Genomic DNA, 16,731 nt, shown 5'->3' on the forward strand with positions numbered 1-16,731 from the left:
TGGGAAGGTGGAACACCATCAGACACAAAGTACCCAGCCCATTTATCTTTCCCTGGGTGAACGGGATTGCTTCAGCTCCCCAAGTGCCCTTTGATGTGCATATGTATTTATATATACACTTACATGAATTTGGCTTTTCCTGATTGATTCTGAGTTCGGCAAGAAAGAATATGGAGGAAAAGCTCCATCTGATTTCTGCCTCTTGCAGTATCCAAGCAGGGGAAGATTTTCTCATCAGACACTCTTTTCCTTTCTTTCCCTTCTGGTTTTGTTCCCTCACATGCTCTGACATAAGCTGTAGCAATACAAGTTTAACATTTAGTGGCTTTTCTATTCTACCTACTGTTTTACCTACTCTAATTAGAAATTGCAGTAAAGAATGCAGGTGAGGTGATTAAATGGTGATGTTTGGCATTTGGCAAAAGCTGAATTGAAATTTCAAGGACAGAGAAAAGCCAATTCATGAGACTTGAGGTAGTCTTTGCTCAAAATCGTGGGGAACTCTAAAATAAGGGATTTTGAGAGCCTCTTGGAAAGATCTTAACAATTCTAGCCAGTAGAGAATAACAAAAATAATTACAAGTGTTAGACAAACTGATGGCTGCTATTAATATTCTTCATAACTTATTATTTTTTCAGAGAATTTGATATTTTTCTTGTATCTCATAATTCAATCTTACATTTACTAATATTTTTAATCTTATATTTACTTCTGGTAATTAATGTCTTGACACTTACAAAAGTGTTATGAAGAATAAGTTGATGTGGCAAAAGAAAAAGCAAGTTTCTGTACTCCTTATGAGTCTTTTTATCTTTCATGATAATTAGTTAATTCCTGCAATGGTTACATAAAGGTTGTCAAATATGAAAGAATTAATTTGTAAATCATTACTCCAGTGAAAACCTGACCATTCTTAGAAATCAGCTTCAGAAGTGTTTTCTTATATTTAAGTTGACAACAATGGTCAGGTTCCCTTTCAATTATCCAGATGTTAATCTGACTGTGTCTTAAAAGCTCTGCACACACCAGCTGATTTTCATTTTTCATGCCTTGTAAGAATGTTGGAGGCTCCCTCTACTCATTCATTCCCTTCTGAAAAATATGCCACCAGTCTTGGAAGTTGAAGCGGTTTCACTGAAGTCTTCCCTGGGGGATTAATCATGATGAACTGGTTTAAATGGTAGAGCTCCATGTCCATCAGTAGTCCCATTGTAACATTATCTGTAGAAATTGAAAACTCTTCAGCTTCTACAATTGATTAAGTAGCATTTGTTACTGTCCAATGGGAAACACTTACTGAAAGTAGCATATAATGGGTATTTTATTCTTACAGAACATTTGCCCCTTGTCCACAATGCAGAGGATCCCCTTCAGTTCAGATTGGTTCTCAGCTCTCATTAATTATTTGGCAGTACTGTGTGAGGGTTTTCCACTTTTCTAAAGTAGTTCCTGCTCCATTGCTGTTCTGTGCTGATCCCTCAGGAACACTTGCATAAAGTTCACCATGGAAATTTCTAGCCTGTTTGGTTGTTTTGTTTTTTTTTTATTATTTTTTTTATTTGTAATTTGTGAAGAAGCATTTATGATGGATCAGTTCCATCACTGCAATGACTTGTTTTGTTCAGGAGAGGGTTTGGAGATTTTTTAACAATGTGGTGGTGAGTTTGTTGTGTCATATTTATTTACAATTAGAGCTCTCACCAGCTGACTGGTGAGCTGTTTAACTTTTCAGGGAAGATTTGTTTAACTCAGTTTCCTAAATATGATTAAAAGAACAGTGCTTGAGTAAATATTCTCAAAATGGTTACAGGAGGTAGTACATTTAAATAGGTAAAATGATAATCAGATTGTAGAATCACAAGTCACGGATTCTGATGGAAAGAAACAATCCAAAACTCCCTCTAGAGAGATGGTCATGGGGTAGGGGGGGAATACCAGAGGATTTGAAAAACCAGTCACAGGTGCCCAGGGAGCTTCACGGGAACTTTAGAATCCTTCAGCCTTCACTGTTGCCATGTCCATTCTATGCTCTGTGTTAGACCATACTTACAAACTATTTGGGGTGTTTTAATTGTGTTTGTATTTCTGGGTAGAAAATGTGTAATATTTGGCTAAATTGCCTCCCATCTTCTCAAAAAACAAACCAAAAAAAAAAAGCAAAAAAGAAAAAAACCAAACAAAAACCAAACTAAAGAAAAAACAAGCCCCAGGAGCAGAACTGAGGAGTAAGCACTTCAGGATCCTTCTGTTGATCTTTCCCAGTGAATGGATGAGGACCGGCATAGCGCGTTGTCGCTCCTTTTCTCAAAAAGGTTTTTTTCTCAGGTTCTCTTTGGGTTCGGGAAAGTGGGTTTGGACAAAAATGTGACACCACCATTACACCCCACTCCATCCTCATCCCCACCCTCATCCCTTTCCCTATCGTCATCCTCATCCCTTTCCCCACCCTCATCCCCTTCCCGCCCCGCCTCTCGCCCCGCCCAACTGCGGGCACCGCCCCACCCAGCTGAGGGCAGCGGCCTCGGCGCCTCCGTGCGCCTGCGCCGCCGCCTCCAATGGAGTTTGAACGCTTCCGAACCAGCCACTCAGGAGGGCGGGCGCCGCCGCGCTGCGCTTCCATTGGCGGCAGGCTGGCGTGTAGCGTGGCGATCGGACCAATCACCGTGCAGGGCTGCGGCATGGCGGGGCGGGTGCAAACGGCCGTGGGGCGGCGGCGCTGGGTTTGAGTCGCGGCGGGAGCGCGTCCGGCCGTGAGGGGCTGGGGACATCGGCTGTGCCGGCAGGGATCGCCGGCTTCGAGTCGCTGTCGTCGGGTCCGGTCGGTGCTTAACGGTGAGTGAGTGAGTGGTTGGGTGCGGGGCTGATGGTGACAGGCAGCCTCCGTCCCGTTAGGGCTCTCTCTGCCAGTCGTTGGTCTCTGGTTTTAGTTAGTCTGAGATGTCCCCAGCACAGCTGCGTTGTTTTGAAAAGTAAATAAAGAAGCGTCGCTGACGCCTCGTACGGAGCTGTGTGTTTTTGCACGGAGGCCACCTGAGGTAAATAGCTGTCGAACGCAGCCGTAAGAGTATAAACCGTGTTGTTGCCCAGAGATTCTTTAGAGCGAGATTTTATAATCTTCTCTTAACTGCGTAGAAGTGTGTCAAAATAGGACCTAATGTTTTAAGGTGCTGCTTGTTGTTTAGATCAGGAAGCCTAGTCAATAAGGTTATGGAATATTGAATTCTAATCGCTACTAAGCTTAAAAAATGCAGTTTCTTTAAAAGCGACGCTTACTTAACCTCTTGGAAGGTCTCACTGTAGCTGTGTTTGTGTTTCAGGCATAACACTATCCATTTATGTGAAACAAGAATCCGGCCAGTATGAGCTGGGCTGTGGAGGAGTGGAAAGAGGGCCTCTCCCCCAGAGTCCTGCAGAAGATCCATGAGCTGGAAAGTCAAGTGGATAAGCTTAAAAAGGAGCGTCAGCAAAGGCAATACCAGCTAGAGACTTTGGAGGCAGCTTTGCAGAAACAGAAGCAGAAGGTAATGCAAAATGCCATTTTCCATGCCAAACAATGTTATAACAGTTTATTTTCTGGTGGCTGTTGTTATGGAATGGATTAGTGCTTTGCTGCTTCTCCCTGACTGAAAGGCAAGGTAGCACAGAATTTGTTTGTCTTTATCTTAATTAATACTGATCGTGTTCTTCCCTCTGTTTATTTCTTTTTGGTTGTTAATATAATTCCTGCTTCCTATCTGTTTGGTATGATTGTCTATTTCTAGATATTTATGTGTACTTTGAAGGTTTTCTACAGCTCTTTATGATTAGGAGAATAAACATTCTATTGTTATACCTGTTAAAATCCATGATAGTGACTGGGCTTGTTTCATATACCAGAGTTGCTCAGTTGGTAGCCTCTTCTTATTTCACCTTGCTTACAATAGGTAATTGACTACCTAAAATCTTAGTTTATGTTATTCCTTAGTTTTTTTTTCCTTGTAGAGACTGAGTTTTAGGATTTGGTGCTCCTTTTAATTTTTACGGCTGTGATTTTACATTTCATCTAACTGTCAGCCCTCTAGCCAGGGGACTAAAGACCTGATCAGTCAGGGTCCTGCCATGCTTCAGGTCAGCAGTGACCCATTTGTAGTTCAATTTTTTTTTTTTTGAATATTTGACTACAGCTCAGCTCAGAGACTGAGCTGACACAAAGATTGTGTCTTAGTCCCTTTAGATTGCTACAACTTTCTAGAAAATCTTAAGCCTAGCAGTTTCTTCCTGAGTTTCCAGGAACGTGTTTCAACCATTCCAAGGAATTGCTGTGCTCCCCCCAAAAAAAGAAGGGGTGCTTTAAGACTCTCAGAAGCAGCAGGAAATACAATTTTTGGTCAAAAGAGCAACATTGTGCCGAAGATGATGTGCCTTGGATGCTCCTCCAGGGTAGAGAAGGACATCTTTCCTGCCAGACTCTGTCTTCAATGCTGTGACCTTTGATAATTATTGTGCACACTTTGTGGAGAGGTCCAACATCTTCTGTCTGCTTAAGATAGGCTGGAAAGGGAAGTGATATGATCAGTGAAGAATGTGGACTAATGATGATTATTAGTATTTAGGGATTGATGAATTTTTTGAAGAGCTCATATCTTGTCAATAAATAGAAACTGTTAATGTCACTGAGTTGAATTTTATGAAATGTGGGTTTTGTTCACACCCAAGAATATTTAAACAATGTGTACATCTGAGGTTTTTTAAGCTGTCAGGATTTTAAAGTGTTAGGAAGAAAATAAAAGCATGTAAAGTTCGTGTTACTAAAATAATAAATGCACTGAAGTATAGAGAGGAGTTGTTAATTTCAAAAATGTCTCTGTTCCAACTAGGTTGAAAATGAAAAAAATGAATCTGCAATACTGAAAAGAGAGAACCAGAGCTTGATGGAGTTGTGTGATAATCTTGAGAAAGCAAAGCAGAAAATTTCACATGATCTTCAAATAAAAGAATCTCAAGTCAACATTCAGTCAGGTCAACTGAATTCCTGCAAGAAGGACATTGAAAGGCTAGAACAAGAACTGAAAAGGTGAGGACTTGCTGTATGTCTCTAACATATTTACAGTGGTTATTTTGTCATGTTTTTGCTAATGCCTCATACAGCTCCTAATAGAAGCAAATAAAGAGGAAGCCATGTTGTTCCTTTTTTTTTTTTTTCTCTTTGATTTTTGTGAAAACTAAAGAGAGTTATTTGACAGCTGTGAGAAATAATGCAACACTATTTATGGCATGTAGAAACACCAGCTTTGTTCAAGGAGTTGCTGAGATCCATTAGTAAAGAATCTAGTGAGGTTCAACAGGGTTGATTGAACCTCACTAACATTCTCTGTATCTGCTGTCAAATGTTGGGACAAAGAGGTTGTGAACTGAGGATATGTGTTCTATTTATCTGTTCCCAAAATTAAGTCTTGTTTCCTGTGTTCTCCCTTCCCATTATATTATTTTACATAACTGTTCATTGCAAAATACCAGTTACTGCATTGCAACTCATTCTTGGCAGTTGTTTGTGATTTTGTATTTGTCTGCATTTTGTTTGGTGTGTGATCATTTGCCACTTCATCCCAACTGACAGTCCTCTGGGAGAGGAGTTCTTAGCATTGAGCTGTAAAAGAGTGGGGGGATGGAAAGGCAGATGTGGAGTCACTGATGCAGTGGGACTGGCACTGGGACTATCATCAACCTGTGCTCACTGAGCAGGACAAAAGTGCTCCTGAAGTGGTCCTATGGTCTCTGAAGTAATATGGTTTCCTTGGATGCCCTGGTAACTCTTCAAGCTCACAAAAGTCCCTCAAATGCTGTGGTGTTTTGAGTAGTGATGTGAATGGGACACATGAAAAATAGCCTGTTGAGTGGAGAGTATTCCCTTGCATGATTATGAGGTATGCATAGTTTTCTGAAAGTGTGTGGTATCAGAACATAACAACTGAAAGTTGTGTTTCCTGCCATAAAGATGTTCACTGAAGAGTTTGATATTCTCAGTGCTTACAGTCATTTGGGTACTTTTAGCTGAACTACAGCTTCATACAGTCAAACCTCAAACAGTTCTAACTGATTCTCATCTGCTTGGAATTTGATTTTTGTGTTTTAGCTTTGCCTCCTATGTACTTGATTAAGTACACTGGAACTTTAAATAAAATATTTTCATGTTTTTGTGTTATATCACCTAGAATTTTTCAATGGATGTGTCTTGACTTGATCTTTAAGTTCTTAGAATCATATAACTTATTAATGTATGTTAGGTTCTTAAAATAACTAATTAATTTTTAGTTTCCATTATTAATTTATGCTTCTGCTTCTTTCCTAAACAGATGCAAGTGTGAGCTTGAGAGAAGTCAGCACACATTGACTGTAGGAGATGTATCATTCAATGGTACTCCACAGAAAAGTTCTACTGCTCCTTTAACACCAGTTCAAAGTAGTAATGGTAAATGATCCTTTTCTTCAGCCAGAACGGATAGTTGACTGTCAGTTTTCTTGGAAGGTTGAGTATTTCAAACATTACACTTTTACTGAGTTGCCTATCCTCTCTTACATAAGCTATTATGAGAGTATCTAATTTGTAGCACCCTAGGTTTCAATTCTAAAAATTTAGTGCAGATTGAACACATCACAAATATTACATCTTTTCAATGCTGCGTTGGTGAACATGGAATAGTAATAAAGTATCCGTCGATAGACTGCGGCAGTCTTTTGAATACCTGTTCCTGGTGTCAGCTTTTCCCTTCATGTCCTGGGAAACAGATTTCTTTCTCCCTGTACCACAGTTACCTTAACTAAAATGCAGTCAACAGTTAAATGTGTTATTTCTTTGGAAATTCATTTTTTTGCTTAGATTGTTACTATGCATTATAATCTATGCAATTAATGGTCTGTATCCATTTCAAAGCATCACTTCTATCTTCAAATTAGTGACATCAAAAAGATTTAAAATATTTGAATGAACTGGAAAAACAACAGGAAGTTTCCTTAAGTGGAGAATTCTGTAGCCAGACACCCTGATTCTCTTTATGCTGAAAATCTTTGATGTGTTCAATGTTATACATGTTATTTACCACTTTCAGTGCTATGAACAAATATTCTGAGTGTGGCATCTCAATCTTACTCCAGTGGGAAATCTGATATAATCTCTTACATTCTTGTTCCTTTATTTTCTTTATGCATATCTGAAAAGGGGAGCAGTTCCACTGCATTCCACTAAGCACAGCACTCCTGAAATAGGGAGAAGATTAAAATGATTTACCTAACTGTATTTAAAATTGTATTCCTGGGGAGATGTTTTCCTTTGAAAGATGGAGTCTCAAATTCATTAAGATCATTGAATCCTAGAATGTTTCAAGCTAGAAGGGTCCCATAGGCCCATAGAGGTAAGAAACCTGGCTGGACTGGGTGAAAAACCGGTTGGACTAAGGCAGATTGTGAAGAATAATTCATCATGTTTTTGTAGATGCTAAATTTGAAGAACTAGAAGAAAAATACAAGAAAAAAGTACAAGAAAATAAAGAGCTCGAATTACAACTGAGAACCATCCAGCTTAAGGTAAGTATTTCTTGGGGGTGGTTTGTGTGATATCTAAGAAAGTAACCACTGAGTGAACATGGAAAACTAGTGAAAAATATTCTACATCACATAAAATATAATTCTATATTAATGTATTAAATTTGTAATATGTTACATTTATATTATTAAAAGAAAGATAATTAATCTGTGTGTATTGCCATTCAGAAGTAATCTTGGAGAATTCAGAAAAGCCATCCTCTTTGAATAGCAAAGGAAAGAAGGACATTAAAAATGAAACACATCCTTCAGAAACTGGAAGTCTCCTGCAAGCAAGAACAAGATAAAACAGTGTCAATTATGCCAAGTTAAATATGATAGGATAGTGAAATAGCCTTGAAAAAGTTTGTGAGAAATAATTCACACCTAGAAAATAGGACATTCAAACTTATATGAAAGAGGAACAGTATTAGCTGATCTCTGAGAACAAGATGAATAAGATGTGAAAGCCCTCAAGGAAAAAGCCATTGCAGAAAATGTGAAATAATTTTATCTTTGGTACTTACTATGTAATGGTTTAAAAACTTTTGTATATCAGAGCCTTTTTTCATTGGGGTTGAATCTGTGGCACAGCCTCAAATTGCAAAGTCAGAAGTAGTCTTAAATTAGATTGATAAAATGAATAGAAATTAAAAAAAAATCACCAGATACAGACAATATTTGCCCATTAATTGACAGGGCGTTGCAGTGTGGGACTGCTGAATCACTGTGATGTGCAATGTTTCCTCATTCTTCTCTTGATACTGGAAGAGTACAAGGATGATTATTAGAAAAGGAGGATGGTTAGAAAAAAACAAAGTGCTGCTTCCGGGACATACAGTTTAATCAGCCCAACTTTCTGTCCTGGGCAAATTGTTAGAAACGTGACATGATACATTCATTGAAGTATATGGAGAAGAGGCCAACCATTTGCTGATAAAGGAAAATCATACCTCATATATTTTCAGACCTTTTGGTGTTCTTTTAGAGAACAAATCTGAAAATATGTAAGTTAAGTGTGACTCAGTGTAATGTTGTTGAATATACACTGATGAAAGGGAAAAAAATTTGATAAAGGGAGTTCTTATAAATTTAAAGGGAAAGATTGAATGCAGAGTGGCAAAAGATGGTCCATTTTCCTGGGGAATGGTCAGCAGAGGAGCCTGAAAAGGCTTGATAAAGAGAACTGTGCTATTCAGCATATTGATTAGTGTTCTGAAAACGAGTTGAATAATATACTTGAAGACCACACAGTGTTTTGTAACACTTGCAATAATTAAAATGGTAAATAAAATTCAATCTAAAAAACATAGTGAAGTGGTACATCAGGAAAACGTAACTTGAAGAAGAAATACCTGATACATTCAGACTCTTAAGTCTATGATTCCAGGAAGCATTTAGTTGTCATTGTGGCTAGTTCTGGATTTAAACTTTGGCTCAGAACCTATAAATTTAAGCAGCATATAGGGGAAATGATCACTGAATGCATGGTTAGTTTTCTTTTCCTCTTTCTCTGTTAACAAGTTATTTTACAGGATTGGACACAGCATTCTGGACAATAGATTTCTGGTCTTGGCAGAGCTGTTTCTAGATAACAGCGTATTCTCTGGTTTGACTGAGAAGTCACACTGACTATTACATAGTTGAGGGATTTAGTTTAAGAAAAGTAATTAAAATGAGCTACATTTCAAAATCCAGTTAAAATACAATAGGGGCTTTACTGTTTGAGGCTTTGTGGGTTTTTTTTCACTTAAGAAGGAAAAAAATCTGATTTTTTTCTACTTTATTTTTCTATGGGAAAATAGTGAAAGCTTGTACCTGGAAGAGTTTATTATGGCAATTTTGGAGTACTCTGTTTAAATAATTAAATCTGTTTTGAATTTACCTGTGCTTCTCCAGTAGAACTAAATGTTGGTCAAATATCAGATATGTTAGACTAGACTTTTTTTTTTTTTCTTATTTGTATTCACTTGCCTGCAGAAATGTAGGCTTTGATTTTTAAAAATGTAGGAGTTAAATGATGGCGTCTCTCTTGAGAAAGACGAAAAAATTATGTATGTTTCTTATAAAAATATACAGATCAAAATACTTTTTTTGATATCCTGGTTTGTACTTGTAAGTATCAGCTATGCTTGGATACTTGTGCTAAAGTTATTTAATTTACATACCATAAAAAATAATGACATGTATCAGGACTTTGCACTGGTAGATGCTGTGATATTATAACAATGTGAAATGATGATGACCTATTAGCTACTTAATATTAAATTAGTTATTTTGTTATGTGTTGGATAAGAAACCTTGTAAAGGCATATCCTTTTCCTTTTTTTTGGACACAGAAAATAAATCAGCCTCACCCTCAAAGCTGTTTGAGTCACAGAGAGATTGCTCGGCATCAGGCTTCCTCATCTGTGTTTTCATGGCAACAGGAAAAGACACCAGCTAGAAACCAAGAAACACCTGCAAGGGGAAGTTCTGCAGCATCCTCCTTTCCATGGGATAGAGAAACAAATTCAAGTATTCTATCAGAGAAGAACGAGTTTGACAACAGCTTTTCTGAGAACTTGAATTCTTCCCTCATGATCCAGCGAAGAGCACAGAACCAGGGTATCTGATGCATTTCTTTAAGACCCAGAGGCAGTCTCTTGTATGGTTTCATGAAACTGGTGTGCAGATAGAAGCAAGCTATTGAAATTAGTGCTTTAGCAAGGAAAAGAGAAAGATACTTGCTGATGCCTTTGGTAGCTAGCCCTGTTGGCAGCTGGTGTATTTTCAGTGATCAGCCACACACTGTGATTACCTACAAACTGTGGTACCTTTTACATAAGAGGTATGAGAATTAGAAGAGAACATTTTTGGGCTGAGTAGGGGACATCATCTAAAAGGAAAAATACCTTTTTCCATTAATCCCATTGCTCATGGAACAATCTTCTTAAAACAGCTAAAAAAAAGTCTTCAGGATTTCATTGTATCTCACTGTTAAATTCAATTATATTGTTTCCTTATTTTTCTATACTATTGATACTTTTGACTGAGCAATAACTGTCTTAAAAGTTTGATGATTAAACATGCTTAGTGCAGAACTGACTTGGTCCATGATGGATGTTACTGGAAGCACAAAATGAAGTATGCTACAAAAAGTGCGATCAAAACATGGGATATGGTCTTGTACTGTACATAGTGACATGAAGAAGTAATTATTCCTGATACCTGATAGTTGTAAGAGAGGAAATAGTTGGTTTGTTGTGGATTTGTTGTGAATTCACTTGAGCCTGCTATTTGTACTCTTTGGACAGATTTTCCACTGTTTTAAAAGTCCCTGTACTCTCCAAACTGTTCATTCAAATACCTCACATACAGCTTCAATTTTGGTGGCTTCTTGAACTTGGAAGCCATACAAATTCAGAATCAGGAAGACAGGGCTTCTTTAAACAAAACAAAAACAAACAATAACACAAAATCCCCCAGATAGTAGCAATTCTGGATAATGCTTCCTGTAGATGACTTGGTTTTCTACTGTGAATTGTGTTTCTACTGTGCTGTGGTTTATGGAAGATAAACTTTTACTGATATAGTCTGTGAAAATATTACTTGGTTTATTATTATATGTATGCAGTTTTGAGACAAGAAAAAAGATTAAAATATGAAATGGGACATTTACAGTTACCAGATAGTTGAAAAGTCTTTTGGAAGCACAGTTGCCCTAAGCAAATGCTTGTAGTGTTTATGATTATAAAAATAAAAAGATATTTCAAGTGACATGTTTCTGCATGGTTAAAAACAGTAACAAAACCAAACAAAATAAACCAGCGGAGGAACAAATTGTCTTTGCCTTTGCAGCACTTGCTCCTGAGCTATCATGTTTCTGTGTTCTTTTTCATGAGGTAGGAATTATTGATTTAGAGTCAACTGTCTTACAGTCCTGATAGTTTTTGTCATTGGTGTCATAGTAGAAGAGAGTTTTAACTTGTTTTAACTTGTTGAAAATTTCACAGGGTGTCTGCCTGTGTCAGGAAATTGGGTTGTTATCAAACATTTTAAATACTTGGAAGTGTGTTGGAAGTGGTACCTTCCAAAGCAGAAAGTATCCTTAATCTTTATTGTTTTTTAAATTCAGAACTAAATTCCGTTATCAAAGACCTAGAACACCAATTGCAAGCTCAAGAAAAATTGAAGAGGTCCCATATGAATAAGCAGCAAGAAACCGAACTGGAGCTGGACAGATTGAAGTTGGAATTAGCTGAGAAGGATAAAATTCTGAGCAAAACCAGAGATAAACTGACTCAAACGAGTACACAGCTTGATCAAACTACCACACAGGTAAAATGTTGCCTCACATTTTCTGACTGTCCTTACAATTCATTGCCAATATTCCTATGTGTCAGTTTTCAGCCATTTAGTGAGACCCAAGGTTCTCAGACTAAATTTCTTGAGAGGCTACTGAGGATCAAGTATATGCTACGAGAAATATATGGTAGTTTGATACGTATTTATATGTAAAACCATTAATACATGTAAGCAGTTGCCCATTTTCTGGAAGGTTCTTATACCACCTAAATAAATGATTTTCCTACTCAGGTAAGTTTGATTCAAATTCTGAAAAATATTTACTGATCAAGTTGCATGGAGCAACAATGACATCTGGTGGCAAGTTCTGACTTGAAAAAGACTGTTGCATCTTTGGCTGAAAATCAGAATTTATTGCTTATACTACAGGATGTTGTGTGGGTATAGTCCTTGTATTGTATATTTCTTGTTTTAAATAATGTCCAAGTAAAAACGCAGTGCAAAAATAAGAATATATGCAGTTTCTAAATGTAATTAAAAATTAAAGAGCCTAATCCCTGAGGAGTTTTCTTAGTGAAAATCAATAGAATAGTACAACTTGCTTAGTCAGGAATTTACAAAGTGTATGTAAATACACATAAAAATCTGAAATGTTTCAGATTTTTGCTGATAATCATGCACAAAAAGAGAATGCCAGTGCTTAAAGTAATTTAAACTGCAGAAGGTAACAAGTAAGTCTTTACTTTGATTAATCAAGTTGCCTTACCTTCCTGAAGTCCCTTTTCACAACATTTAACAAATCTGAAATTAGTGCACAGATGCCATTATTCCTTGAATCCTCATATTTTCATTTGTCTTTTAACTTTTTTCCTTTACTAGTTTGATTCATTTACAGCATGGGGAAAAGATGTGTCTGTGTGTATCTTCTCTGAGTAGAATAATTACCCATGTTTGTCAGCAAGTTTCTGCATGCTACTTAAGTATATTGGTGAGCTAATGTTTCCCACAACTCCTGTATTGGCCCTTAAAATATAGACCTTTGCATGTGAACCTTGATCTCTCTGCCTTCTCAGAGAGACAGCAACATGTGGCTATTGATAATTCTGTGAGGAATTAGTTTAGGGGAAGTCTTGGCTGGGTAAGGGAAATTGAAACACCTGACATCGTCCCTTGACTTCATAAAGGCAGTGTCAGTAAGGTGAGTTTGTGGAAAGACACAGCTGACCCAGTCTGACAGCTCAATTTCTCTGAAAAGGGCTTGATTTTAATTTATTTGATTTCACAAATGACTTGATTCAACTTCCTGAAATATTAGGGTATTATGTATTTTATTTTCTCTTGTTAATTTTCTATGGGTTTAAGAGAGCAGAATTTTTTCACTGATGAATCAAAGGGGATTAAAAGCAGCCCAAGGGAAAGGGCAAGGTTGTGTATCTAGAAAGATACCTGGGGAAGGACAAGGAGAAGTGGGACTTGCTACTTCTCCTTGGAAGTGTTCCAATACCATTGGAATTGAGGGATGGCACATCCTTAAGGCACAGTGCATCTTGCCCCAGAAGGTTCCTTTGGTCCTGCCATCTGAAGGTGACTCCTTTCTGTTCTGTTTCTTCTTTCTTGCACTGGATCTCTGCCTGCCCACTCTGGACTTTGAAAGTAGAACTGCATTGAGATTTTACATTTTATTTCATGCCATGTAACCTGGATTTAATGCTGGCAACCCTCCTTGTGCACTTCTCTGTCACTGGTACTAGTCACTGACCTCAAGTACAGCACCTCTGTGTTATCGAGTATTTTCACTCCTTGTGAGATCTGCAGCCTTTCTGCCATCACATTTCCATATGATCTTATAGGAGTTCACAATCCCTGCAGTCTCTGCCTAATAACCTGACATCCCAATACAACTACCTGCTTCTTATTTTCTTATTACTACTGTTTCGTTAACTAAATAAACAGCTCTTGTTGCTGAAGAAAGAGTGTCCCATTCAACCGTTGCCACCTTTTTCTTACTCTGAGGAAAAAATTGTACATATTTAGCATGAACAGATTTGATCTGGAATAAAAATTAAAAATGATATTTTTTATTCAGGAAGTTAAGTGAACAATGCTTCACCCTCTTGGGTGACAGAATATTGACATAATCAACTGAGTTAAATAAGTTAACATGGAGATGAACTTAGACATAGCCTGCTGATTTTTTTTTTAATTAAATTTTAAATTGTAAAAAATACTCTTATAATAAGCTAAGATAGTTGCTTCTTTTTTCTTTTCAAATCAGCTTGCTGAATCACTGAAATTTGGTGGAATATCCATTTATTTTGAGTCTAAATATGTAGTTGCTTAGCAGTTAGCAGTCATTCTTTTGTTGGTAGCAACCTGATGTACTGAAAATATAATCGGTATTAGTGCCAGATGTAGCATCTTTCTGCAGACTGTCAAAACCATTGATTTTCTTATTATATTATCTAAATATATATAAAGGTATCTATCTTATATGTTTTTTTATTTTACTAAGTATGTAAAGATATATATCTTCTATTTTCTTACTATTTAAATATATATATAAGGATGTATTTGTTATCTTGTCATCTAAATATGTTTTTGTTATTGTATCTGTATACCCTCATGTATACATATACATCCCTAATACATATATATGAAAGTACATATACTCTTTCTATATATACACACATTTTCTCACTAACATAAGGAAGAATTAGTGAGTTTTGTACTTCAGACTGCTAGGAATTTATATGGTACCAGCTAAAGTTACTATGGTTAGATGAATGCTAGAACAATTGTAGAAGCTGGCAGCAGTGATTTTTTTTTTTTTTTCCTTTCATGTGAGGGCTTGTATATTTAAATGAAACATCACCTGTACCTTTAACACTTGTGATTGATAACTAAATTATTATAGGTCCAAATGTTGGAGCAAAAGGTGAAGCGATTGTCAGAAGAACTGAATTGCCAAAGACAAAATGCTGAGAGCACTCGTCAGTCTTTAGAACAGAAAATAAAGGCGAAGGAAAAGGAATACCAACAGGTAAGGCAAGGAGAACTTTTTAACTTCCTGAGGAGATGAAAGCACTTGGCTTAGAATACACATGATGTGCATCTGATTTTCTGTTAGTTGCAATCACATTTGACAGAGAGGTAAAAGTTGCAAAGGTAGTTGAAAAAATGGAAAACAAACATTGCAATAGCGGGGAGGAGCTGTTGGAGAGGTGCAGGATTATTTTGGTATTCAGTGGACAATAGAGAACATGTCAGAGATGGAATGAGATGCAAATCCGTAAGAAACTAGGCTCCATTTTTCATAAAATTATGTATATGTGAGCTCAAACTTAGTAACCAACTAAATTATTTCTATGGAATTTGAGTTAATTTTGTATGCATTTCACACAGAAGGAAAAGAATTTCTTTAGGATTATATCTCTATTCTAATTTTGGTTCATGCTCAGAAGATGTTAATATAGTCAATTAGCATTAAGTGTCTTTCATTTCCTTCATGCTAGCTCTTGCAGAGAGAAAAAGTGTAGCACTATCCGAGGAATTTTTATGGAATGAAGTTTTATTTAGAATCAACAGCATTAATACTGATTTGGATTAGGGCTAAACTCTTTGTATTTTTCTTTCTAAGCTTAATAATGTAATCAGTGTTAGGAAATCTAAGACACAGATTCAGAAGTGATAGTGCTATTTCAGATGGGCATTTTAAGTTTGCTTTGGGGATTGAATATAAGGGTATTGCCCTGAGGAAGACGGTTTGTTGTGTCAAATGTTTAATCTGAAATCTTTTCTCTAAGGTATGTTCAAATAGATAAAATAATTGGCAGAGGAGTTTTGGTGGAGTAGCCAATAAACAGTGCTCCTACCAGGACTCTTGAGTGAAAAAGTGATTTTACGAAGTCTGTTAGTCTAGATGCTATCTCAAGATCTTAAATTGATACTGAACCTTGCCTAAAGTGGTAAATTGGAACAACTGATTTTTGGATTTGAATAGTTGTAGCATCATTGTGTTAATCAAAAGACAGGTTGAAGGCCTGTGACCCTTCTGTCCTGATTTTTCCTTTTTTTAGTTAGCTGAAAAAAGGCCTTCATAAGATTAATATGTAAGCCCACATGCTTCCACTCTTAAGTTGTTCAGCAAGGCCATTAATTGAGAAACTCTTTTTCTGCAGTGGTTAGGATCTGTGAGCTGTTACAGGTTACTATAATGTTTTAATGTTCATTTATTTATAATATTAGTTTGTCAAGTTCTATTTAAAGGCTCTGTACTATGTCTTCTTGCCACAAATTTTGTGCAATATTGTGGAAAAAAACAACCTTGCAGTATGGTAAGTAAGTAATAGCAGAGATGAACTTGTCTACTTGTACTGAAATGTAATTCTTATGTGAAATTGACCTTTAGTGTGAAAAAAATTTACACTTATTTTCATTAGCTTTAGTTCCATTTTTTTCTCTTTCTGTGGCAGGAATTGTGTTACAGTAATTAAGTTCTTAAGCAGATGACATAAATTGGCTTAATGTCATTCTTGCCTATATATTGATTTTGCCTCATCAATCAAAGCTGGTTTTAAACTGTTGTTTGCTGTGTAAGACAAGTGTCCCTGAGCAGGCAGCACCTGCTGATAAAAATCTGTTGTTACTTCTGCAGTAACCAAAATAGAGACTTCTTGTGGTCATGTGTTTATTTTTTTGCTGCCCTGCCACTGTTTTCTAGGAACTCTCTTGTCAGCAGCATTCCTTGCAAATACTGGATCAGCAGTACAACCAGATAAGAAGCAAACTGAATCAGGAGCTGCAGCAAGCCAAGAATAACTTCAATGTTCTGCAGGCAGAATTTGACAAAGTAGGTGTTTTTTAGCATTAAAAGCCACTCCTAGAGT

General features: G+C 36.8%; 1 protein-coding gene across 2 annotated transcripts in view; it reads left to right on the forward strand.

The window, feature by feature from the left end:
* Positions 1-2,489: 2,489 nt before the first annotated feature.
* CENPF (centromere protein F) overlaps positions 2,490-16,731 on the forward strand; it is a 35,495-nt gene continuing 21,253 nt past the window's right edge. Inside the window, exons 1-9 of one of the 2 annotated variants that reach the window (XM_023922831.2) lie at positions 2,490-2,833; positions 3,319-3,522; positions 4,858-5,054; positions 6,334-6,449; positions 7,470-7,561; positions 9,898-10,165; positions 11,676-11,878; positions 14,760-14,885; positions 16,566-16,694. In XM_023922831.2, coding sequence (XP_023778599.2) covers positions 3,361-3,522; positions 4,858-5,054; positions 6,334-6,449; positions 7,470-7,561; positions 9,898-10,165; positions 11,676-11,878; positions 14,760-14,885; positions 16,566-16,694 — 1,293 coding nt within the window. In that variant the 5' untranslated portion in view covers positions 2,490-2,833; positions 3,319-3,360. Of the gene's footprint in view, positions 3,037-3,318; positions 3,523-4,857; positions 5,055-6,333; positions 6,450-7,469; positions 7,562-9,897; positions 10,166-11,675; positions 11,879-14,759; positions 14,886-16,565; positions 16,695-16,731 lie in introns of both variants that reach the window. The other variant, XM_023922832.2, reaches the window with a different exon arrangement.

This window comes from Cyanistes caeruleus, chromosome 2, assembly GCF_971803275.1.
Source record: "Cyanistes caeruleus chromosome 2, bCyaCae1.hap1.1, whole genome shotgun sequence".
NCBI classification, from domain to species: Eukaryota; Metazoa; Chordata; class Aves; order Passeriformes; family Paridae; genus Cyanistes; species Cyanistes caeruleus.